Source organism: Ailuropoda melanoleuca, chromosome 10 (genome assembly GCF_002007445.2).
Source record: "Ailuropoda melanoleuca isolate Jingjing chromosome 10, ASM200744v2, whole genome shotgun sequence".
NCBI lineage: Eukaryota > Metazoa > Chordata > Mammalia > Carnivora > Ursidae > Ailuropoda > Ailuropoda melanoleuca.
Genome location: NC_048227.1, coordinates 27,190,454 through 27,215,925, shown reverse-complemented (window position 1 = coordinate 27,215,925; position 25,472 = coordinate 27,190,454). Strand labels below are relative to the sequence as shown.

Here is a 25,472-nt window from a genome sequence, read left to right as displayed (position 1 = left end):
ATACATATATATATTTACAACAGAAATACAGGGGTAACTTCTTCTCTTTCAGAATACATGTCATAAAGTATATTAGATATTTTTACAAGTAAATCAGTCCTGTGAAATACAGTTGCAAAAGCACACTCTGGCCATACGTTTGTAAAAGGTCACTAAACCTTTGGCTCATAATGGGGGCCAAACACACACTTGGCAGTTCCACAGGAGGGGATCCTCACCGCTCCTGAGAGAGCAGAAGTTAGCTTCGCAGAGGGGGCAGACTTTACATGGGGCCTTGCAAGAATTTGGAGAAATGTTCAAGAAACTGGAAAATTGAGTGGGGCCACAGCACGTGTGGCCATTCTGGTAGGCTAGAGAAGGGGCCAGGTGGTAGAAGGTTCACATGCCAGCCAGAGAGGAGGGTTTTACCATTAAGGACAGAGGAGCCAGGGAGTGTGGGGACTCGATCAGGTGTGGGTGCCAAGGCTGTAACTGTTGTGGAGGGCTGACGGGGAGGGAGGCTCAGCAAGGAGGCCGTGCTGGTTTTCCAGTGACCAGTAGCAAGGGCCCAGATTAGGACAGCAGAGAACAGAGGCCTGATTCAGGAGGCGTTCCGAAGCTGTGTGAGCGCTGAGGGGAGAAAGCGGAGGAGACTGACAGCTCCATTTAGCAGAGTTTTAAAAATAAATGAAGGTAAAACCAAGAATTATTTTTCCTCAGAGGCTGGAGGTGGTGGGAGGAAAGGGGAAAGTTTACTTTGGAATAGATTAAATTCGAGATGTCCCAAATTTCTGTCTGTAGGCGTTATAAACGTGGCCGTGGCACTTGGGAGCAAGGCTGGAAAAGAGGGGTGGGTTTGGGGGTTACTAGCTTAATCGTGAGCATTAAAGCCACGAGAGTAAACGAGATCACCCTGGTGAAAAAGAGGAGAAATTCAGCCATCACTTAAGAGAAAAATTATACTGAGTAAATGCTGATTCCCAGAAGATGCGGTCCATGCCACCGTCAAAGACAGAACACTGAGTAAAGGGATGATGACACTGGAAAATCGGGGTCGACAAACAGTGGCCTAAGGGCCACGTCCAGCCTGCTCCCTGCTCTCCCCACCCCCGGTCTCTGGATAAAGTTTTCCTGGAACCCAGTGCCACCCATTTATTTCCGTACTGTCAGGGCTGCCTCTGGGCTACAGCAGCAGAAGGGAGCAGTCATCTTGGAGACCTGCGCCCAGCAAGCCCTACACTGAATACTTGGTGGCTCTTTATAGTAAACACACTGAATGGTAAACATTGGTTCGTTACAGGTTTTCACAACCTCGGCGTCGAACACCGTTCTCCCCTACCCGAGAGCACCCGCTCCAGCGGTCCAGCAGCCCTTTGTTACTAAGACACCCACCAGCGTTCTGCAGTCCAGAAGCGCCCCACTTCCCTCCCTGCAGAATGGGCCTACCACTTCCAATAAGGTAATGCTGTGAGCACGGAGCAGCCGCGACAGGGCGTGCTTCTTGGGGTACAAAAGCATCCCAACAGCCAGCGCTCTCGCCTTGGAGTGACTGAGTAGCAGTGTGCATGGGACAAAACAGCCAAATTACTGTGGTGACAGTGGTTCTGGGGCAGCTTAGCTGTTACCACGGTCCAGATGGCCCTTCCCTCACAAGAGCCCGCCCCCCACCGTCAGCCGCATAGGTTTTGGGTCCTGAGGCTCACAAGCTGACAACTGCCGTGATGGGTGTCCTGTGCGAGGGCAGAGCCCTGCCTGGCCAGGGCTCGAGGAAGCTCACTGCCCAGACCTGACGTGTGCGTCCCTCTGTTTGCCTCAGCCCGGCTCGCCCCCGCCACCCCAGCAGTGTGTCGTCCAGCACTCCCTGTTTGGGAGCCCGGTCCCCAAGACAAAAGACCCTCCCCGCTACGAGGAGGCCATCAAGCAGACGCGCAGCGCCCAGTCCTCCCTTCCAGAGGTAAGTGAGGCCAGTGGCCACGGTCCACGGGCTTACATTTGGGGTGTCATCCTCACACGGAATCCTTTGTCGAAGATGTACTTGCCGTGACACAAACACAAACTTCAGAGCCAGGAGCCTTGTTTGCACTTTAAATGCAATTTTTTTTAATTGAAGTAGGTCAACATACCATATTATATTCGTTTCAGGGGTACGACACAGTGATTCGACATTGATAGGCAGTATGGAATGCTCACCAGCGTTAAGTGTAGTTCACACATGAGTGTAGACCCACACCGTGGGTCCCACACACAGTTGCTGAGTATCTCCCGTGCTGTACGTTACATCCCTGTGGTTTACTTTGTAACTGGACATTTGTCCTTTTTCAGCCCCTTCACTTACTGCACCACCCCCACCCCTCATCCCCTCCGGCAGCCACCAGTGGTTTGTAATTTTGAGTCGGTTTCTGTTCTTTTGGTTCCTTTGTTCTGTTTTTTAGATTCCAAGTGACATCATTTGCTATTTGTCTTTCTCTGACTTCACTTAGCATAATTCCCTCTTAGTCCATCCCCGTTTCACAAATGGCAAACAGACTCTTTCTTAGAGCTGAGTAATATTCGTGTGTGTGTGTGTTTAGTACATCCTTTATCCCTCCATCTATCAGTGGACATTTGGGCTGCTTCCAGATCGTGGCGAGTGTAAGTAATGCTGCAGTAAACATAGGGGTGCGTATATCTTTTCAGATGAATATTTCTGCTTGCTTCAAATAAATACCCAGAAGTGGAATTGCTGGATCATGTGGTAGCTCTGTTTTTAATTTTCTGAGGACCCTCCATGCTGTTTTCCACAGTGGCTGCATCGGTTTGCATTCCCACCAGCAGTACACCAGGGTTCCCTTTTCTCCGCTTTCTTGCCTACACTTGTTATCTATTGTCTTTTTGATGCAGGCCGTGCTGACTGGTACAAAGTGCTCTCTAGTGGTTTTGATTTGTAGTTTCCTGATGCTGAGTGATGTTGAGCATCTTTTCTAGTCTGTTGGCCATCGGGGTGTCTTCCTTGGAAAAATGTGTATTCTGCTGTTTGGGGATGGAGTATTCTGTATATATCTATTAAGTCTTTCTGGTCTGATGTGTCATTCAGAGCCACTGTTTCCTTATTGATTTTCTGCCTGGATGATCTATTAGTTGGTTTAAGTGTGGTGTTAAAGTCCCCTACTACGACTGTATTACTGTCAGTGTCTCCCGTTAGTCTATTAATATTTGCTTTATCTATATATATAGATAGAGCCCCATGTAGATAGATAGATAGATACGTATCTGTGCATGTATGTATAGATATATATCAGGGGCTCCTGTGTTAGGTGCAGAGATATTTGCAGTTGTTATATCCTCTTTTTGGATTGATCCCTTTATCATTATGCAATGCCCTTCTTTGTCTCTTGTTACAGCCTTTGCTTTAAAGTCTGTTTTGTTTTAATTTTTTTATTTAAACTCAGTTTAGTTAACATACACTCTATTATTAGTTTCAGAGATAGAATTTAGTGATTCATCAGTTGCATATAACACCCAATGCTCACTACACCAGAGCCCTCCTTAATGCCCATCACCCAGTTACCCCACGTCTGTTTAAATATTGCTACATCTGTTCGGTTTGGTTTTTTTGTTTGTTTACTTCCATTTGTATGGAATATCTTTTTCCATCCCTTCACTTTAAGTCTGTATGTGTCTTTAGGTCTGAAGTGAGTCTCTTACACGTGGCATATAGATAGGTCTTATCTTTTTTTATCTGTTTGGTAACCCTATGTCTTTTGATTGGAGCAATTAGTCTGTTTATATTTAGAGTGCTAGGTATGTACTTACTGCCATTTTTTTAATTGTTTCTGGCTGTTTATGTATTTCTTTTCATAGTTCTTTTGTTGGGGCGCCTGGCTGGCTCAGTCAGTTAAGTGTCTGCCTTTGGCTCAGGTCATGATCGCAGGGTCCTGGGATCGAGCCCCATATCAGGCTCCCTGTTCAGTGGGGAGCCTGCTTCTCCCTCTCCTTCCCGCTCCTGGTCTCTCTCGCTATCTCTGTCTCTCTCTCTCAAATAAAATCTTTTAGAAAAATAATAGTTCTCCTTTTGCTTTCTTTGTGATTAGATGACTTTCTTTGATGTAATGCTTGGATTCCTTTCTCTTTGTTGTGTATCTAGTATAGGTTTTTGGTTTGTGGCTACCATGAGGTTCATATGTAATATCCTATGTATATAGTACTCTATTTTAAGTTGATAGTTGCTTAAGTCAAACACATTGTAGAAGTACTGCGTTTTTACTCCCCTTTTTATGTACATGATGTCATATTTTACATCTTTCTGATTTTGTGAACTCCTTAGCTGATTACTGTAGATACAGCCGGTTTTAATACTTCTGTCTCTCAGCCTTCATACTAGTTCTATACGCGACTGATGTACTACCGTGACTACATGTTTACTGTTACCAGTGACACTTTTTCCTTTCATAATTTTCTTACTTCTAGTTATGGCCTTTTCTGCTTAAAGAAGTTCCTTTAACATTTCTTGTAAGGCCCCTTTAGTGAGTGATGCACTCCTTTGACTTCTATTGGCCTGGGCAACTCTTTATATTTCCCTCAGTTCTGAATTATAGCCTTGCTGAGTAGAGTATTCTTGGTTGTAGGTTTTTTTCCTTTCATCACTTTGCATACACTATGCCCCTCCCTTCTGGCAAAGGTCCTGCTGAAAACTCACCTCATAGCCTCAGCTTCCCTTGTACGTAACTAGTTGCCTTTCTCTTGCTGCCTTTAAGAGTCTCTTTATCTTTAATTTTTTGACATTTTGATTATTATGTGGACATCCTTGGGTTCATCTTGTTTGGAGCTCTCTGTGCTTCTTGGACCTGGCTGGCTCTTTCCTTCCTCAGATTAGGGAAGTTTTCAGCTATTAAGTTTTCTGGCCCTTCCTCTCTCTCAGAATCTGCTTCAGGGACACTTACAATGCAAATGTCTGTACATTTGTTGTCCCAGAGGTCTCTTAACCTATCCTCATTTTTTCTCTTCTTTTTTTCTTTTGGCTGTTCAGTTTCGATGATTCTCACTACCCTGTCTTCCAAATCACTCATCTGTTCTCCTGCATCCTTTAATCTGCTATTGATTCTCTCTTGTGTATTTTTCAGTTCATTTATTTTATTCTTCCGCTTTGATTGGCTCTTTTTTATATTTTCTGTTTCTTTGTTGAAGTTCTGAGTTCACGCAGTCTTCTCCCAGATCCAGGAAGCATCTTTATGACCATTACTTTGAATTCTTTATCAGGTAGATTGCTTATCTCTGTTTCATGTAGTCCTTCTTCTGAGGTTTTGTGTTGTTCTTTCATTTGGAACATATTCCTCTATGTCCTCATTTTGTCTGACTCCGGGTTTGTTTCTGTGTATAGGTAGGCTAGCTACATCTCCTGGTCTTAAAAGTAGTGGCCTTGTGTAGAAGGCATCCTGTGAGGCCCAGCAGTCCCCGCTGCTCACTGGAACCAGGCGCTCCAGGGGTGTCCTCTGTGTGGCCTGTGTGCATTCTGCTGTTGTGACTGGGCCAAGACTTCCCTGGGTGTGCTGGTGGGCAGGGCAAGCAGCACTAGTGAGATAAGGATAGATGGACAGGGTCAGAGCTGGCTCCCACCAGTATTTACATGCATACACAGATTTCCCACAGAACCCTGCTCTTCCAGTACATGCCCGAGAAAATAAAAAGTCTCCTCATATAACCCGGACACTTTCCCAACTGCCGCTTCTGTTGCTGGGGTCTCAGACCAAGTGATAAAATGCACTGGCCCTTGAAGAGTAGAATCTCAGTTCCCTATCGCCTTCTGACTCCTGCCCCCCCTGATTTTCAAAGCCAGAGGTTCAGGGGTTCATCTGCCCATTGCAGATCCCCAGGGTGGGGGGCCCCCATTGTGGGGCTTGATCCCCTCGCTCCTCCTGGAGGACCTTTACACGCATGGGTGACATGAATCACCATGCCAGGGATATGACCCCATCCCTGCCCCTCCTTCCCTTCTCTGTGTGGCCCTTCTTTATAGCTTTAGCTGTGGGGGAGAGATGTTCTGTTAGTCCTCAGGTCATTTTCAGGGTGAGTCTCACTATATTTAGTTACACACTTGATGTGTCCATGGGAAGTGAGCTCAGGGTCCTCCCACTCTGCTGTTTCCCATGCTTCTCCTGTAAATGCTTCTTTAAATCAAAATACCATTCACTGTGAAGACTCCCACACAGTTTTGGCAGCTGTGTAACCTGCAGTTCCTACTTACTCAAACTCAAGGTTTTTCTTTTAACTTCTCTTTGGGAGATGGGTCACGGTGAGGAGAGATGTGGTGACGGCCAGGGCGTGTATTTTATACAGGTTCCTCTTCTCTCTCTTTTTATTCCAGTATAATGAACATACAGTGTTAGATTAGCTTCAGGTGTACAGTATGGTGATTCAGTAATTCTATACATTTCTCAGTGCTCATCCCTTTTATCTATTTCCCCCATCCCCCCACCCACCTCCCCTCTGGTAACCACCCGTTCTCTGGATTTAGGAGTCTGGTTTCTTTCATTGTCTCTTTTTTCTTTGTTTTGTTTCTTAAATTCCACATAGGAGTGAAATCGTTTGGTATTTGTCTTTCTCTGACTGACTTATTTCACTTAGCATTATATCCTCGGTATCCATCCATGTTCTTGCAAATGGCAAGAGATCATTTTTTTTATGGCTGAGTACTATTCCATTGTGTATAGACACCACATCTTCTTTATCCATTCATCTATTTGGTGGACACTGGGGCTGCTTCCATAGTTTGGCTGTTGTAAATGATGCTGCAGCAAACAGAGGCGTGCACAGCTCTTTTCAAATTGGTGTTTCTGTTTTCTTTGCATAAATACCCAGTACTGAGATTACTGGATCATAAGGTAACTCTGTTAATTTTCTGAGGAAACCCATACTGTTTTCCACAGTGGCAACACCAGTTTACAGTCCCACCCACAGTGTACAATGGTTCCTTTTGCTCCACATCCTCATCAACACTTGTTATTTCTTGTGTTTGTGATTTTAGCCATTCTCAGGGGTGTGAGGTGATATCTCCTGTCGTTTTGATCTGCAGTTCCCAGATGAGTGATGTGGGGCATCTTTTCATGTGACTGTTGGCCATCTGTGTGTCTTCTTTGGAGAAATTGGGGTTTTTTGGTATTGAGTTGTGTAAGTTCTTTATATATTTTGGGTATTAGCCACTTATCAGATGTATCATTTGCAAATATCTTCTCCCATTCAGTAGGTTGCCTCTTTGTTTTATTGATGGTTTCTTTTGCTGTGCAGGAGCTTTTTATCTTGGTGTAGCCCCAAGAGTTTAATTTTGCTTTTGTTTCCCTTGCCAGAGGAGACATGTGTTCAAAAAATGTTTCATGGCTGCTAACCAAGAAATTATTGCCTATGTTTTCTTCTAGGACTTTCATGGTTTCAGGTCTCATATTTAGGTCCTTCATCGTTTTGAGTTTGTTTCTGTGCATGGTGTAAAAAAGGCAATCAGTTTCATTCTTTGCATGTAGCTGTCTGGTTTCCCCAGCACCGTGTGTTGAAGAGATTGTGTTTTCTCCATTATATAGTCTCGCTTCCTTTGTCATAGATTAACTGGCCATAGAAGAATGGGTTTATTTCTGGACTCTCTATTCTGTTCCGTTGATCTATGTGTATCTATTTCTGCCAGTCTAATACTGTTCTGATTACTACAGCTTTGTATCTTGAAAACAGGGATTTTGACACCTCCAACTTCGTCCTTCTTTTTCAAGATTGCTTCGGCCCTTTGGGCCTTTTGTATGGTTCCATACAAATTTTAGGATTGTTTGTTCTAGTTCTGTGGAAAATGTTGTTGGTATTTTCATAGAGATTGCATTAAATCTGTAGATTGTTTTGGGTAGTGTGAACATTTTCACAGTATTAGTTCTTCCAATCCATAAGCATGGACTATCTTTCCACTTGTCTATGTCACCTTTAATTTCTTCATCGGTGTTTCATATTTTTCAAGACTACAGGTCTTTTACTTCCTTGGTTAAGTTTTTTCCTAGGTATTTTACTCACAGTTGTAAATGGGATTGTTTTCTTAATCTCTCTTCCTGCTACTCCATTATTGTATAGAAATGCAACAGGTTTCTATATATTAACTTTGTATCCTGTGACTTTACTATCAGTTCTAGTAGTTTTTTGGTGGGAGTATTTAGTGTTTTTTATATATGGTATCATGTCATCTGCAAATAGAAGTTTTACTTCTTGCTTTCCGGTTTGGATACCTTTTATTTCTTCTTGTTGTGTGATTACTGTAGCAAAGAAATTAAACCAAATTATATTTAAATATAAAAACTCCCAACAAACAAAAGTCCAGGACCAGAGTTTTTATATTACTTGATTTAATTTCTTTGCTAGTAATCAGTCTGTTTTGATTTTCTATTTCTTCCTGATTCACTTTGGGAAAGTGATCTGTTTCTAGGAATTTATCCATTTCTCCTAGGTTGTCCAACTTGTTGGCATACAATTTTTCACAGTATTTTCTTGTACTCTTTTGTATTTCTGTGGTGTTGGTTATTTTTTTGAGTCCTCCTTTTTTGATGAGTTTAGCTAAAGGTTTATCAATTTTGTAGGTGTTTTCAGAGAAACAGCTCCTGGTTTCCTTGCCTTATCTATTCCATTGTGGTTATTTTTAGTCTCTCTTCCATTTATTTCTGCTCTGATCTTTATTAGTTAGTTCCTTCTTTCTACTTGTTTGGGGCTTTGTTTGTTCTTTTTCTAGCACTTTTAGGTTTATGACTAAGTTGTCTGAGCTTTTGCTGCATCCCAAAGATTTTGAACCATTAAGTTTTCATTTTCAATTGTCTCTGTTTATTTTTTGTTTCCTCTTTGATTTGTTGATTGACCCATTGTTTAGCAGCATGTTATTTAACCACCACATATAGGTGTTCTTTCCAGACTTTCTTCTTGTGATTAATTTTTAGTTTCATGCCATTGTGGTTCGAAAAGATGCATGATAGGATGTCAGTCTTATTGAGACTTTTATTCTGGAGAATGTTCCACTTCTACTTGAAAAGAATGTGTATTCTGCTGTTTTTGAATGAAATGGTTTGAATATATGTTAGGTTCATCTGGTCGAAGGTGTCAAAGCCACTATTTCCTTGTTTTTTGCCTGGATGATCTCTCCATTGATGTAAGTGGGGTGTGAAAGTCCCCTAGTATTATGCACTGCTGTCCCCTAGTATTATGCACTACTGTCCATTTCTTCCTCTCTGTTAATAGTTGCTTTATGTGTGTAGGTGCTGCATGTTGGGTGTGTAGCTATTTACAATTGTGATATCCTCTTATTCGATTGTTCCCTTTATCATTATGTAGTGGCCTTTGTCTTAAAGTCTGTTTTGTCCGACAGAGTATTACTCTAGTGAAACTTCGTTTTCACTTCCATTTGCGTGACAAATGTTTTTCCATCCCTTCAGTTTCAACCTGCACGTACATGTCTTTAGGTCTGAAGGGAGTCTCCTGCAGGCAGCATATAGATGGATGTTGCTTTTTTTAATCCAGTCACCTTGTGTCTTTTGATTGGAACATTTAGTCCATTTACATTCAAATTAATTGTTGATGGGTGTGTACTTATTGCCATTTTGTTACTTGTTTTATGGTGGTTTTGTAGTTGTTCTCTGTTCTTTTCCTGTCTTGCCTTCTTCCCTTGTGGTTTGATGTCTTTCTTGGGTGATGTACTTGGATTCCTTTTTCTTTCTTTTTTGCCTATTACCGGTTTTTGATTTCTGATTACAATTAGGTGATGGATAACATCCTATGCGTATAGCAAATATACCTTGAGTTGATGGTCATTTAAGTTTGCACCCATTCTAAAGGCACTAAATTTTTACTCCCCCCCACACACATTTGATGTATACGATATCATACTTTACCTCCCTTTATTTTTTGAGTCCCCAGCGGATTTTTATCCGTGTAACGGAGTTACTACTCTTGTGCTTCAACCCTCAGACTGGGTTTTATAGGATTAATCTACTTTTATTATGTATTTACCTGTGAAATTTTGTCCTTCCCTAATTTTCTTCCTCCTGATGATGGCCTTTTCTTTCCAAAGAAATCCCTTTAATGTTTCTTGTGAAGCTGGTTTTGTGGTGATGAGGTCCTTCACGTTTTGTTTGGGAAACTCTTCTCCTCCCCTTCTATTCTGAATGATTGATATCCTTGCTGGGTAGAGTATTCTTGGAGGTTTTTTCCTTTAGCATTTTGAATATATCATACTACTCCCTTCTGCCTGGCATGGTTTATGCTGAAAAATAAGCTGATAGCGATAGGGCGTTTCCTTTGTGTATAGCTGTTTTCTCTTGGTAAATAGCAGTGATAGAGAATTTTGAAAGGACCATTTTAATTATTATGTGTCTTAGTGTAGACCTTCTTGGGTTCATCTTTGGGGCTCACTGTCCTCGATCTGTATCTGTTTCCTTCCCCAGATTAAGGAAGTTTTTAGCCCTCTTTTCTCTCTCCTCTCCTTCTGGGATCCGGATAATGTCAATATTGTTAGGCTTACTGGTGTTGCTGAGTTCCCTTAACCTATTCTCATTTCTTATTACTTTTTTGTTCAGCTTGGTTGCTTTCCATTACTCTATCTATCTTCCAGCTGACTGTTCCTTCTGCTTCCTCTAATCAATGATTGATTCCCTCTTGTAGCCTTTTAATTTCATTTATTGAGTTCTTCATCTCTGGTTCTTTTTTATATTTGGGGATACATTCCTCTGTCTCCTTATTTTGGCTAAATCTCTGTTTCTGTGTACTAGGAAAGTCAGCTCCGTCTACTGCTCTTGAGAGCAGTGGCCTCATGAAGAGGAGGTCCTGTAGTAGCATGTGTCCTGCTTCAGGGTTGTCTCTGACGGGGGGTTGTATGCACCCTACTGTTGTGGCTGAGCCTTCCATCCAGCTGGCTGCACTGGCCCACTTTGCCTGTTGTGGCCGGGTTTGGTCTCTGTGCTATTAAGGGGCCAGACTGGGCTGCCTTGGGCTTATAGTTGGATGAGACCAGATCCCTGCCTGGTCTCCAAGAGCCTTTTATTGGTGGGCAGGACCAGCAGTCAGATCAGCTATCTGCCCCAAGCCCACTGTGCGGCTACAGTAGGATTGGTGTATGTGGTTATCATCTTACCCTCTGCCCAGGGCGGGAGTCACTTTGGAGTGGAGCCAAACCCTGCAAGGGCTGCTTAAAGTAGGGCAGGTTGGATGGTGTGAGTGCCCAGGAGAAGGCGGAGCAGGGTGTGGTGGTAGCAAGGTAGGTGGAGAGTGTTTGCACTAGTTCTTGCAAGTGTCGGGTGTCTAGGCTCAGGCAGAGGAAGAAGAGTGCCCACCAGATCTTTCACTCTTGCCCAAGTTTCCCAAAGATCACTGCCTCTCCAGCCCCTGCTTAGTAAGTAAATCTTCCCTTCTGCCAGGTGCTTTTCAAACTGCTGGTTCTATGCTCTATCTCGGTGGGGGTGTTTGGCTGGGTCTTTAAGGATGGGGACTCAGTTTCCTGTTGCCATCCAGCTCTCCCAGAGCTAAGCCCCATTGGTTTTCAAAGCTTCCAGTTCAGCTCCCCCATGGCTGGAGTGCCTGATGGGGGTCCTCTCCCTTGTGGCTAGTCTCGCCGTCCCTACTGCATCTGTGCCTCTCCTACTCTTTTCCATGTAGCCTCCTCTCTACAATTAACCGTGGAAAGTCTGTTGTGCCAGTGTCCGGTCATTTTCCTAGTTGTACTGATGTGGCTGTTATCTCGTGTGTCTGTGGGACGAGGTGAGCTTAGGGTCTGCCTTCTCCACTATCTTCCCAGAAGTTCTCCACAGGTCCCTCTTTTCTAAAGCCACCTTTTGTCAGGGTGGCATGAAACTGGCTTTGCACCCAGCTGGCCAGCTCCTGCAAGCAGCTTTGCTAGTATGTATGTTCAACAAACGCTCTTTGAAGGAGACAGACCTGCGGTCCTCCTGACTTCACTGCGTACTAACACACACGGTACGCAAGGTGCTTCCCTGTCCTCTGAGCCTGCTCCCTCTGCCAAGGGATGGGAATGCCGTTCCTGTCTGGAAGGGCGTCTAGCCAATGGCGGGCGCCCAACAATAGCCTTGTGGCCTTACCCTAAACCTTTCTCCTGGTCTCCCTACCCACCTCACCTAAGACTCAGGTAAGTTTCCAGAAAGAACCCCTGCCTCACAGAGGATGCAGCAGGGGAACCTCATCCCACTCTGGGGGCGCCAAAAGGAGAGGATGAGACAGAGCAGGTCAGAGTAAGACTGTTTAGTCCTCACAGCCCATAGCAGGGCCCTCAGCCCAGCTGTGCTGTGCCTTTGGCTCCCACATTCCAGGAGGTGGCCGCCCCCAGCCAGTCCCCTCAACCAGGGACTGAGTGGTCACCCTGACCTACCCGGTTGCTTGGTGAGCGGCCGCGGCAGCTGCTCCGTACCCGGCGGCAGCGTCCAGTTTGGCCAGGGCTGCAGGGGTGTTCGGGGTGGGCGGCCTCCCTGAGGGAGTATACGGTTGCCCCGTGCTTCACACCAGAGGAACATAACTTCGGTAGTTGTAAAAGGTTTCTTCAGTTCCATCCTCAGCAGGGGCCCTTCTCTGTGAGGGAAAAACCAAATTTCAGAAGTAGTTGTAAACATTTACACAAAGAATGGGAACAAATGGTGCTGGACCTGACTGGCCTCCCCATTGGTGCATTAAGAAGGGACATCTGCTCTCCTCTGAGGGGAACAGAGATGAAGTGAATTGCAAAGAGTGAAAACTGCAATTTTTAAGAGAATTAATAGGAAGCACTCGTCCTTCCTAACGTGGTTCTCATGTGGAGGTTAATATATACTACTCACTGCATACATGCAACAACAGCATAGAATGATTACCTCACTTTAACCTAAGACAGCTGATCAGAATCCTTGCCACTTATCAGTCTCCAGTTAATGTTTATAGATGGGGGATCCCAGCTCTAATATTTTATTTATTTATTAGAGAGCATGGGAGCCAGGGGGCGGGGAGAGGAGCAGACTCCCTGCTAAGCAGAGATTCCACCGTGGGACTTGATCCCAGGTCCTGGGATCCAGACCTGAGCCAAAATTAGACACTCAGCCGCCGGAGCTACCAGGTGCCCTTATCTGGTATTTTTTATACACCATTAAGCATCAAACTCCAGGCACCCTGAGATTTTTCTAATACCTTTACTCAGACTTCCAGTTCCACTCTTGGTGAAGGAAGTCTTCCACAGATAAGAGCTGTGCAGCCTGGTCCTAATGCAAAGAGCAGTAACATGAAGGCATCCACGAGTGAATAGATGTGTGGTCTGGCGAGCAGTCCACGCTCAGAGGAAGGGCCATAGACAGCATGAGTTCCCTCTTCTTGCTGCTTTTACTCTGGGGTCAAGCTAAGTGGTGACATTACTGGTAGCAAAACCATAGCCTTTATGCCCCAGGAAGTCAGAGAGCTGAGTTGAGAGCAGCCCAAAAGAGAAAGAACTAGAGGGGCAATCCCCAAATTCTGCCTGCCCACATCTCTAGCTGACCCCCAAGCCACATAGGCATTGCGTGGTCATAGCAGCCGAGCTAAAGATAAAAGGTGTGAGCTGTGATTGGAACTTCTGCCCAAAAAAAAACATTTTGTAAGGTCATTAATTGCCTGCTAAAACAAAAGAAACCACTCATCTGAGAAAAATAACAGAATACAGAGGCTTCACAATTTGATATCCATGATAGCCATTCATAACATGCAATGTGCAAGTAAGGAAGAAAATGCAGCCCTATCTCAAGGGCAAAAGGCAACCCATCAATTACGACCAACTCCAGCTAATCGAGATGTTAGAACTTGGATTTTAAAACAATTATAACTATCAATGATGTCAAGGAAAATATATTCATAATGAATGAAAAATAGCAAATATAGAAATGATTTTTCATGAAATGGAAATAAATAATAAAAATAAAATGAAAAAAACTATAGATGGTCTTCACAGAATGGAGAGGACAGTGAAAAAGGTAAAAAGATAGTGAACTTGAAGACAGATTAGATTGGATAAATTTTATTAATCTGAATAACAGAGAAGTATTTTTTTTTTTATGGAGAACAGAACCTCAGAGGCCTGTTAATTATAATCAAACAGTCTAAGATGGGTATGATAGGAGTCCGAGAAGAGAATGAGGCAGGTAAAACAGTCTAAGAAATAATGGTCACATTTTCCACAAATGTGATGAAAGTCACGTTTATAACTTTGAGATGCTCAGTGAACACCAAGCAGAATAAACAGAGGGCCTAATCCTATCACAGATATCGAAAGCCAAAGTTCAGGAGCAAACCTTGACAGCATCAAGAGAGAAGCAATACAGGGCACACAACAATTTGTCTTATGGTCGACTTTTCATCAGAAACTACTGGAGTCAGAAAACAGTGGAACGAGGTCTTTAAAATTCTTAGTGGGGAGGAAGAGACTGTCAAACCAGCATAATCAAGTAAAAATGTCCTTTAAGAATGAGAGTGAACTCAAGATACTTTCAGATAAAGGAAATATAAGAATTCATCACCAGAAAATCTACACTGTAAAAATAAAACACCTATTAAAAGATGGAGGAAGTGGATCTTTATGTTTACAGGGGTTTTATATTTTATAGACAACAGTACGACATGAAATAACCTACGAGAAATTAAGGATGTTTATTGTATGCCTACAGTAACAACTAAAGTACAGCTTTTATAAAATAGATTTAGAATTCCAAAATAAATCAAATGAATATATATGTGTGGGTGTTTTTTAAAGGACAAGAACCTTAGGAGGAACAACAACACGGCAAATCAAAGCAAAATGGTAAACCCAAACCTAATCATACCCCTGATTGCACAAGACACACTAGTGGAGTAAAGGATACAATTAAAATGCAGAAATTATCAGAATGGCTAAAAACAGACTCAAGTAACTGTATTTTAAGATGTCTGCAGTGTCCTCCCTGAGCGGGACTGAGTGCTTCACTTACAGAAGTGGCAGCAGTGATGTTGGACTTCTGGTACTAGATCATAAAAGGTTCGCCCCTCCTGCCTTGCTCTCTCCTGGACACTGCTCTGGAGAAGGGCACCTGTCCTGCCACATGGACAGTCCTGCAGCACTCTGGGGAGGCCTCTGTGAAGGGAAACTGAGGCCTCCCATCAATAACCAGGACCAACTGGCCAGTCGTGCAGTGAGCCGTCTCCAAAGGACCTTCTCCAGTGAAGCCTCAAGATGGCTGTAGCCTGGTCAGTATCTTGACTGCATCCCAATGGAAGACCCCAAGACAGAACTACCCATCTAAACTGTTGCTAAATTCCCGACCCACGGAAACTGGGAGATAATAACTCTTAAACATTTTAAGCCACTAAATTTGTTAGAATAATGTGTAATACAATAGATAACTAACGTATGCACCTACAAGAGGCATACTTTTTTTTCGTTGATGTAAGTTTTCAAAGATTATATTTACTTATTTGAGAGAGAACGAGAGCAATCACAGAGGGAGAGGGAGAAGCAGACTCACTGCTGAGCAGGGAGCCCAATGTGGGGCTCGATCCCAGGACTCTGAGATCATGACCTGAGCCCAAGGCTGACACTTAACCGACTGAGCCACCCAGGCGTCCCTGAAGAGGCATACTTTAAATACAAAGACACAGTTGAAAGTAAATGACTAGAAAAAGATACACCATGCAAACAGCACACCTAAGAAGTCTGGAGTAGTTAAGAGATTAGAACAGCCATTTCACCAAAAACAGATACACAGATGGCAAACAAGCACATGGAAAAATGCTCAACATCATGAATCATTAGAAAAATGCACATTGTGGGGCGCCTGGGTGGCACAGTCGTTGGGCATCTGCCTTCGGCTCAGGGCGTGATCTCGGCGGTCCGGGATCGAGCCCCACGTCAGGCTTCTCCACTGGGAGCCTGCTTCTTCCTCTCCCACTCCCCCTGCTGTCTCCCTCTGTCTAATAAATAAATAAATCTTTAAAAAAAAAAAATGCACATTGAAACCACAATGCGACACGGCTACACACCTGGGAGATGCCTAAATTAAAACCACTGACCCTACCAAGTGCTGACGGGAACGTGGAGTGACTGGGAATACGACACACTGCTGATGGAAATGGAAAAATGATGTGATCACTTTGCAAAACAGCCATTTCTTAAAAAGTTAAACCTATAACTAGCCTGTGATTCCAGCATGCCCCTCCTTGATATCTAGCCATTACAGAGACTTGTACCCAAATGTTCACAGCAACTGTATTTGTAACAGCCCAAAACGGGAAACAACCAGAACAAACCTCCGTGGCTACAAAGTATTCCTAAGGCATCCTCTCCAGCGTGGATACATGTCAGAATTATTATGCTACATGAAAGAAGCCGCCTCCACTACCAAAAACACATACACTATATGGATTCATTGCTATAAAACTCCAGAAAATGTCCGCTCAACTCCTCTATAATCAGATAAACCAGTCCCTGGGTTGTCTGGGGATGAGGGAACTCTTACGAAAGGCCACTGAGGAAACTTGCAGGGCAATGGGTATGTTTGCTCTTTTGATTTTGTTGACAGTATAATGGGTGTATACATATGTCACAACTGAGCAGACTGTGCACTCTAAGTAAGTGTAGTTTATTTGAGGTTAGCCAACTCTCAGTAAAGCTGAAAAAATGTAGTATGATCACCTTTACACATACCTTCTATTGTTACCTAAATGCAAATGAATAAGGTATTTTTAAAAGCAAGTATTAGCAGCCTCTCAAAATGCAGTGGTGAAAAGGAAGGGAAATGTGCCGGTCAGCCCGTCTAGCTAGCGGCCCCATTCTTGCTCTGTGAGCTAATCCGCTGTGACGCACCAGGTAAATGGCTTCACGTCTCCGGTGACCTCCGTGTCCTCCAAACTATCGATAGAGTAGAGCCAGATGTTCTGTACGGTCGCTTAGCGCTCCCAATTGTATAATGCTTCCGCGCCTGTATGGAAGAAGGCTACTTTCTGTTCTCCTCTGTTGCAGATTTCCAATGCGCACAGTCAGCAGATGGACGACCTCTTTGATATCCTCATTAAGAGCGGAGGTAGGTCACAAGTCACATCACACCCCGGCCGAGTAACCTTTTATGACAAGTTTATGAACATTTTCCTTTAGCGCTCATGGCCCACCTTGGAGTAGTGAGAAATGTTTTCTAATTCCGACAAAGTTTACTGTTTTCAATCTGTTCAATTAGGACATTAAAACAACTTATAAATAAAGGGAAAGTCACTGTTTCACAGCTTCAAACAATAACGTAATGTTAGATTTATCCATAGATCTATGCCTTCTGAAAACAACAGACCATCTCAAAACAGCCAAGTAGAGCCAAATTTCAACTCCATGTTGAAAGACTTCAAAACCTGTCCCACACACAGACGATTGTGACGAGACCCGTGCGCTCCACTGCGCACACTGGTGCTATAACAGCCAATTTCCCCAGCCCAGGCTCTAGCAACTTGGGGGAAATTTAAAGGCAATTTTAAAGCACTTTCTACATATAATTAAAAATCTTAGACTTTATAGTGTATCATCTTAAGGGATAAGGGATATTCACACACACACACACACACACACACACAAAATCAAGGATATCTCTACCTCAGCAAATGTATCTTTCAAAATAAGTATAAAAATCAGAAGGGGGAATGAAGCATGAGAGACTGTGGACTTTGAGAAACAAACTGAGGGCTTCAGAGGGGAGGTGGGTGGGGGAATGGGATAGACTGGTGATGGGTAGTAAGGAGGGCACGTATTGCATGGTGCACTGGGTGTTATACGCAACTAATGAAGCATCGAACTTTACATCGGAATCCCGGGATGTGCTGTATGGTGACTAACGTAATAAAAAATAATTTAAAAAATAAAAAAATGCAATGAATAAGCAAAAAAAAAATCAGTATTTTTAAATTGAAAATGCTATTTTGGAATAAAGTATCTTAAGTTACCTTGATGAAAGGAGTTTTATTCAGATTTTTAGACATTGGTCAAAATTTCTGCACTCATAGCAGGTACTATTTGGTTTCGAAGACATAAGGAAACTCTTGATGTTTAACTATAGCTCTACGTGTGCAGATAGATTTTTTTCTAAGAACTGCATTGGCCTCGCAAAATAACCTATGATATATCTATGCTATGGAAATAAATCGGCACACATTTCACAGCCTGATTTTAAGGTGCTTTTTTTTTAAATGCATTTTTTTTTTTTTTGCCAAATCTGGTGAAAGTAAAGACTTTCTAAATGACTAAGGGAGTAATTTTTACAGCCTAAATTTAAAAATTAAAATGTGACGTCATCAAATGAGTTATTTTCTACAAGGAATTTTTTTTTAATGGCAAAGTATCCAGGGGGTATATTATTTTATCGTGAATTAGTGCCAGTGATAATGAAAGCAGAGATGTAAAGAGTTGATTTTGAGGCTGGTTACCTAGCACTGTGAGCTTTGAGAACAATTCTAGAGCTGACTACAGAAAACAACAAGCAAGCAGCTGTACGCAAGACACACGCAGGGAGAGAATCAGTCCACATGGTCGACACGGTTGACAGTTCACACATAGGAGTCAGAGCGTAAGTGCTTTCACTTCCTTCTGCATTCCAGTCACGGAGTTCCCACAGGTCTTAGCAAATCCATTTCGCCTCCCATATTTGCATAGAAATGGAACCAGTCAGGTACCCGTAAGAAAGTAAAAAGAAACTTTCATTCAAATACATTGATCTAAATGAACGCTGGTAGCTAGAGCAGACGGTACACTCCCGTTCTACTTGAGCCAGCAAAGAAAAACACATAATTAGTGCTTATGAAGACATTTGCCAGATCTTCAAGATTTTAGGTAAACTCAGAAAACAACAAAAAAGTCAGAAAAATTAGGTAAAGGTGGTCAAAGGAGCCATGTGCTTTAATTCGGGAATAAAAGAAGACAGCATTGTATCTCTTTAGAACTTTATGCACACAGTTCAAGTATAACGATAATAGGAAAAAGAATATAATTAGATCTTTCATGATATTCAGAATGGACTTCACGTCTGCACACATGGGGGACACACATTTTCACTTTACGGGTGGCGACCACCGTGATGGCCTGTCCACAGGACCCTGCCTGAAGCCTGAAGTAACTGAGAACAAGGACCCAAAGATCAAATACTCAAATAAAACCAATGACTCCTACCTAGTAGCATATAACTGCTTGTAATGCTTACCACTCTTACTAAAAAGGACAGTAAGCGTATCAGGAGGTCATAAACTTGAATGTTTAACTAAAATGAGCCATCGTCCTCTAGGTTACCGAGAACCATACCTGACCGATAGCATTCTCTTCCCCCCACCCCTACGATGGACTCTGTCTGAGTCCTCGCCAAAGAGTGAAACAACTGTACTGGTAATTGATAGAAATGTTTAAAGAGTAGTTAATCGTTACTTACTGATCACTTCGATTCTTTTGCACAGAGATTTCCCTCCCTATAAAAGAAGAGCCTTCGCCTATTTCCAAACTGAGACCAGTGACAGCCAGCATCACCACAATGCCGGTCAACACAGTGGTGTCCCGGCCACCACCCCAAGTCCAGATGGCACCACCCATCTCCTTAGAACCCATGAGCAGTTTATCTGCCAGCTTAGAGAACCAGCTAGAAGCTTTCCTGGATGGAACTTTACCTTCAGCCAACGAAATGGCTCCACTACAAAGCAGCACTGAAGACAGAGAGCCATTCTCTCTGATCGAGGACCTCCAGAATGATCTGCTGAGTCACTCAAGTGTGCTGGACCACTCACACTCCCCCATGGAGACTTCTGAGGCCCAGTTTGCTGCCAGTACCCCCTGTCTGTCCCTGGACCTTTCGGACTCCAACTTGGACAACATGGAGTGGCTGGACATTACCATGCCCAACACGTCAGGACTCACTCCCCTCAGCACAACTGCTCCTAGCATGTTCTCCACTGACTTCCTAGACCCTCAAGACCTGCCGTTGCCGTGGGACTAACATCACAGATTTCTCTTCCGCGTTCATGACGTTTAAGAAGAGGAAGATCATTCTAAGAGGTCGGTTTTTAGAGACAGAGCCATAGTTGCGTTGTTGCAATGACAGTATGTTGTCACGGGAAGAACGGATAGGTGGTCACAGCCTGGAAACCGAGCGTGAAAACATTTCACTGAGCCCGGCAGTGAATTTCTACAGTTTAACCTAGTACAGGGCCTTCTGAAAAATCACTGGTCGAAGAAGACTCACCCGTTTCTCCAGACTTCGGCAAAGAACAGATAGATACGGACCTTTAGAAGAGTGACGTGTGCAGGACAGCGACACAAGGATTCTCTGGTCATCAACTGAACTACATTTACGCCTCTGTGGTCACCTTAAGACCCACATACAAGGCAGACCGCGCCACTCCAGCGAGAGTGCCGGTGGCGGGAGGTGCGCGGTCCCTGCATGCGGTTTGTCCTCGAAGTGGCCGGAGCCTGGCCCCGGCGGCAGAGGCGGCGGGGGACGCCCGTTCCGAGCCAGCTTCCAGATGCAGACTTCTGCTTCCATTTGGAAACCAGCATCGTTGTTCTGTGTTGTACTTTGTGATTTGGGGAATCTTACCGTAGCTTCCCAAATTTAAATTTCAGTGGAAGATCTTTCACCGTCACCAGACAACGTCTCCAAAATACTGTCATAAACCATCCACTGTACAAAGTCCACGTATCTTGATAACACTGAAAATTCTATTAGCAACCCTTGGGGTTGATTAGATGGATTTTAATGTGTATATTAGACATTTGTATGTACACTCTGACATTGTGATATGTACAGCCTACATTGGGGTAAGGAATTGGGTATCCAGTGGTCCTACTTGTTTTAATAACTCGACTATTTCTAGAGTACTTGAGCCATGTGTATTTCCATATTTAAAGAAATGCTGACTGATTTCAGGTAACCAGATCCATCTCAAAGAACCAAGGAAGGCTTTAGTGTAAAGTGTCCTTCTGAGCTGTTGAGTTGCAAAGAGAGGGCAGAGGAGAAGTATGCCGGGAACCCCGAATGTTCCTGCAGGGGCTCCGGGTGAGAATCTGAGTGGGCTGGCCGCCAGGCCCCAACTCTGGCCCCCTCTTCTCTGCCGTTTTCCCTGACGGTCATTTTACAGGCTTGTAACTGGATGTCATACCCGAGCTCTCAATAGGTTATCAAGCCGAAGAGGGAAAAACTGGAGGTTTTACTAGTTGTTTTATATAGAAAAGTTATCACACATTTGCTGAGTAGTTTCCTAAGAATTTTCTAAAATGCCAACTATCACAGGACTTCCAAAATTATTTCAAGCTAGTCATTTAAGGTCATGACAAAATGTAAATAACTGAAGAAAAAAAAACAAACCCACCCTGAAATCTTCCCCAAAAGCATGAGGTGTTTGTTCAGTAATATTACCCTGCTCTACTCCTCACCCCGTGCACACCCGGGGGCACGTCACTTTCTCTGGGTCCTTAGGTGGCAGTAGTCCCCCAGGGCCTTGTAAGACCCATTATTTGGAAAGAATTTGGGCATCACGGCTGGGTTTGTGCTTTGCCTAAGAGCTGATCTTATTTCAAATCTTTATTTTGGTTTGTAGATTTTACTGCATCTAAGGAAAGTTTGTTTTTCTAGTACTCAGCTGCCCAGAACACTGGAGCCCTCTGCTAACTGGCATTTCCCAGCTTGAGAGACTTCTGAAGGGTTCAGGGCAGAAGTGGTTATGCTCAGTGTGGTCCGAGGGAGCAGTTTCAATGTTTAGAAACTGGTAATCCAGCCCCTGGAATCCAGTCACCTGGTTCAGCAGAACGCCAACAGTATGTCAGCCCAGGTGGGACGCACGGCCCAGTCCGTCCCTTCCGGAAGGGCCTGTCTCTGGGTACAGGGCTGCCGACTTGGGCAGGTACTTGTCTGGGGGTGGCCTTGGCTGTGGGTTTGTGGCGGGGGCGTCCCTGCTCCACGCGTGGGCAGTGAGCACCGTCCTCACTCAGACTGAAATGGCTTAAGTGAGCACCAGATATCAGGGGGACTGTAGGAGGCAGGGGACCGGCTAGCGCTGTTGACTCTCACAGACTTTGCTTCCCCCATCCTGAGTTGTGTACCCAGATGGTTTCCTAGCCCTCGGCTCTCCCCGTTGCTTTTTCAAAATAAGGTCTCAAACATGCCACAGGAAGGGTGCTCTCCAAGGATACATGCTTCCGTGCAGACAGTGCCACACCACTAGCTGGCCTGCCTGCTTTGACTAGGAATTGCTGAAATACCTGCTTCGCACCTGCCTTCAAACCCAGGCTACAGGGCTTCCTCGAAAGGAAAGGCAAGGAGCCTCCTGACCCGAACTCCACCAGCCCCCCACTCGCACCATTCTGCCGGGCCCCCCATCCTGGCTCGGGCGGCAGGCTGGGCAAGTGTGGCATGAGGACCGCCGTCCAGGGTCCCAGCTCCATGTTCGAGGTTGAGGCAGGACACTCACGTGTGCAGTAGGTGACGTGACCAAAGACGACACTGTCATCAAGGCCCCTCTGACCAGACCCGCTGTACACAGGGTCAGCGACGGGAAAGGTGTGCACCACGGAGGACTACCTTTATCATCACAGCCACGAGAGCACAGGGCAAGATGGCCAGGACGCGTGCGTGTAGTGTAGACGTGCGAGTGTGGCCCGTCTTGCAGAACATCATACTGCCAAGGAAACAAGCAGCTCCTGGCCATGCGCTCTCTCCCATCCAGCCTGACCTCCCGGAATATTCCTGAAGCACCGTGGCATCAAGCTTGCCTCTCTAGGGTATGCAGGTACCGGCTCACGTCCTCGGGGGCGGGATGAACAGAGAGTCGTGCCAGAGCTCCTCCAGGCTGTGCGAGTCTAGGGCCTAGGGTCCCTGCCTACGTTTCGGCAGCACGTGTCCAGGGAGCCCCTGAGGCGCATGGGGCGGGGGCGTGCCAGCGCTCTTCCTACGTTGTGCGATCTACTGTACAGCATTTGCCACATACTTGTACCTAGACAGGTTCTCCATCCGTGGGATTTCTTGCGCAGATACTCTGTGTTTTATAGGACTATTTTTATAATACTGGAGAGATCCTATTTAAGTTTCCTTTTTAAAAACTACCCGGTTCTGTGATCCACGTAACTGGTTTAGCAAGTGCGATTCCCGAAGGCAGGCTGTGCGGCCTGCGGCTGCTGCTGGCTGACAGCTGAGTCACGCCCGAAACTGTGCGGCCAGCGGCCCCGAGTGATGTGCCCGGAGCGCGTCACCCGTTTTGTCACCAGAGTGGACCCAGGCTTCGTCTTCCCTCACCCCCAGATCATTCCAGGCCCCTCGCTTTCTTCGGCGCCCGTTCAGAGTTCCCAAGCTGAAACCGGACGTGGCGGCTGGCCGAGCAGCTGTCCCCACGAGGGCTGGGACAGCCCCTCTCCCGTCCACAAACAGGTGCGCCCGCACCCCATCAGGCTCCTGCTGGCCGTCACTTTAGAGAGGGACGGCCCGTTGCTCCAGATTCACACGGAACCCTCCACGCTTTGTCCCCCCTCTCCGCACACACACATCCTGACCCCGGGCCACCAAGTAGCGTACCAAACGGTCCACTGCCCTGGAGGCCACAGGAGGAGCCCCGGTGAGCCAAGCGCGTCAACTGGCAGGTCAGCTCCGCCGAGGAGCGCAGCTCACGGGGGCAGGTCTGGGTGCTCGCGGAGCATCCGAACCGCACTTCGGCGCATCTAAGGGGCCAACGTCACAACTGGAAAAGAGCAGGACGCGGCCCTTCTTTGCCCCAGCTCCCACCCTGCCCCTGCGCGGGTCGGCGGGCCACCCTTTTTATGTGTGAAGTTGACTGTGCCTGCAGGACCACAAAGAGGCCCACGTGTACTCCCCCCTGACCCTTCCTTGCAGTATCCGAGGAGTCCCTGCATCACCGCAGGGCTTCCGACCCACCATCTCTGATTCGAGGCCTGGACGTCACGAAGCTGCACGTGTTTACGAAAGCACTCTTCCCCGTCCGCACTAACACATGGCTCTGTGACTCGGGACCGGGACGGGTCACCCATCTGTGACAACAGGACGGCAGTCTCAGACCAAAGGTGCTGTCTGGAATCAACACAGGTCCTTGGCCATCATGGACGCAGCCTGTCACGGTCAACAGAGCTTTGTGCCAACGACTAAGACAAAGCTTTAACCAAGTTCATAGAATCACCGAGACTCGTAACAATTACCTCTCGACGTTACGCTGTAAGGAAACCTGCTGACTGGGGAGGAGGAGGGAGCATTTAGGAAAGGGTTTAGTATCTACCAAAAGTACTTAACCTCAAGTAACCAATAGTAATGCAAACTCGCTTTAAAAGGAACCAAAGGCATTGCCAAGTTTTTGCCAAAAGGAGGCACTTTTTATTTAAAATTTGAGACTAACGAGATCTCAACAGTCAGTCCCAAAAAAGGTATTATCCATTTAAGGTTATAATTTTCACAAAGATGTAGATATTTCTCTTGTTTTCATGTAAAATAGTATAGAATTGTTTTGTTGGTTTAAGAATAATACATATTTAGTAGTGATACAGAGTTTCTTCCTAAGTGCAGATTAGTTTCCTTTTTTCTTGCTTGCAATAGAAACAGCGTGATAGGTGTTTCTCTTCTTATTTTCATGGTCACATTATGTCTTAGCATCTCACTTTATGAAAACAAGGAGAAAGATACCAACCTACAGAGCCCCGCTTACAAAAGCACTAGCTTAATAAACAAAAAAAATTATGGCAATCGGGGGGGGGGGTCCATTCATGTATTGCCTTTATGTTGTTTTTTAAAAGAAAACCATGATGCCTTTGTATTTGCTGTTTGCACCCCTGAAATCAATTCCGTATCATGTCTGAATGCCATACATTTTGCACATGTACTGTACATAGTGATGCATACTGTATTTTTATATGTGTGCACATGGATCATCAGATCTTTTGTACATAGTGGCAGTATTGTAGCTGATCGGGGAACGTTTGATATCTCAGCAATTTTGCATTTTTGTGTCTCAAATAAAAAACATTTTGATGTACTAGAGTTCTTGTTATGTGGAGGGCGAACCACGCCCTACGGGTCGGGTGGGCCACGGCCGAGCTGGGCACGGGCACAGGTTTCGGAGGAGACCCCAGCTCACAGCAGCTGGCCACAGACTAAGCCAGTAGCCTCACCGAGGCGAACTCTGTAGCTCACACGTCAAGGGGGCCACCCTCCGCCAAGCTCAGGAACACGGGATACAAAACAGAAGCCGGGACTGGCTGAACTTGAACATGACAGCATTGACGCCAAGATCATGGTCATTCTCCGACAAGCGGAAGGAAACACTGAAGGGAGGGCGTGATCAAGCCTGGAGGGCACGTCCGCCACGGGCCAGACACGCACACTGTGGGAGCAATAAAGCCCCAGCAAAATTCCCCGGAGACCCAGAGAATACTTCAATGTAACCAAGTTTCAGAAAACTATTTCTATGAGGTGTTTTTATCAACCATACAAAATGGTCTTTAGAATCAGGTATTCTTTTCGTAAAATGGC

At 45.0% G+C, this 25,472-nt stretch overlaps 1 protein-coding gene across 7 annotated transcripts in view; it reads left to right on the top strand.

Moving 5' to 3' along the window:
- The window catches only part of MRTFB (myocardin related transcription factor B), a 179,906-nt gene extending 154,931 nt beyond the window's left edge, over positions 1-24,975 (top strand). For all 7 annotated transcript variants that reach the window (XM_019798392.2, XM_019798389.2, XM_019798391.2 and 4 more), the window contains 4 exons: positions 1,280-1,438; positions 1,796-1,933; positions 16,955-17,015; positions 19,414-24,975. In XM_019798392.2, the coding sequence (XP_019653951.1) occupies positions 1,280-1,438; positions 1,796-1,933; positions 16,955-17,015; positions 19,414-19,946 (891 nt within the window). In that variant the 3' untranslated portion in view covers positions 19,947-24,975. The remainder of the gene's footprint in view (positions 1-1,279; positions 1,439-1,795; positions 1,934-16,954; positions 17,016-19,413) is intronic.
- The last annotated feature ends 497 nt before the right edge of the window (positions 24,976-25,472 follow it).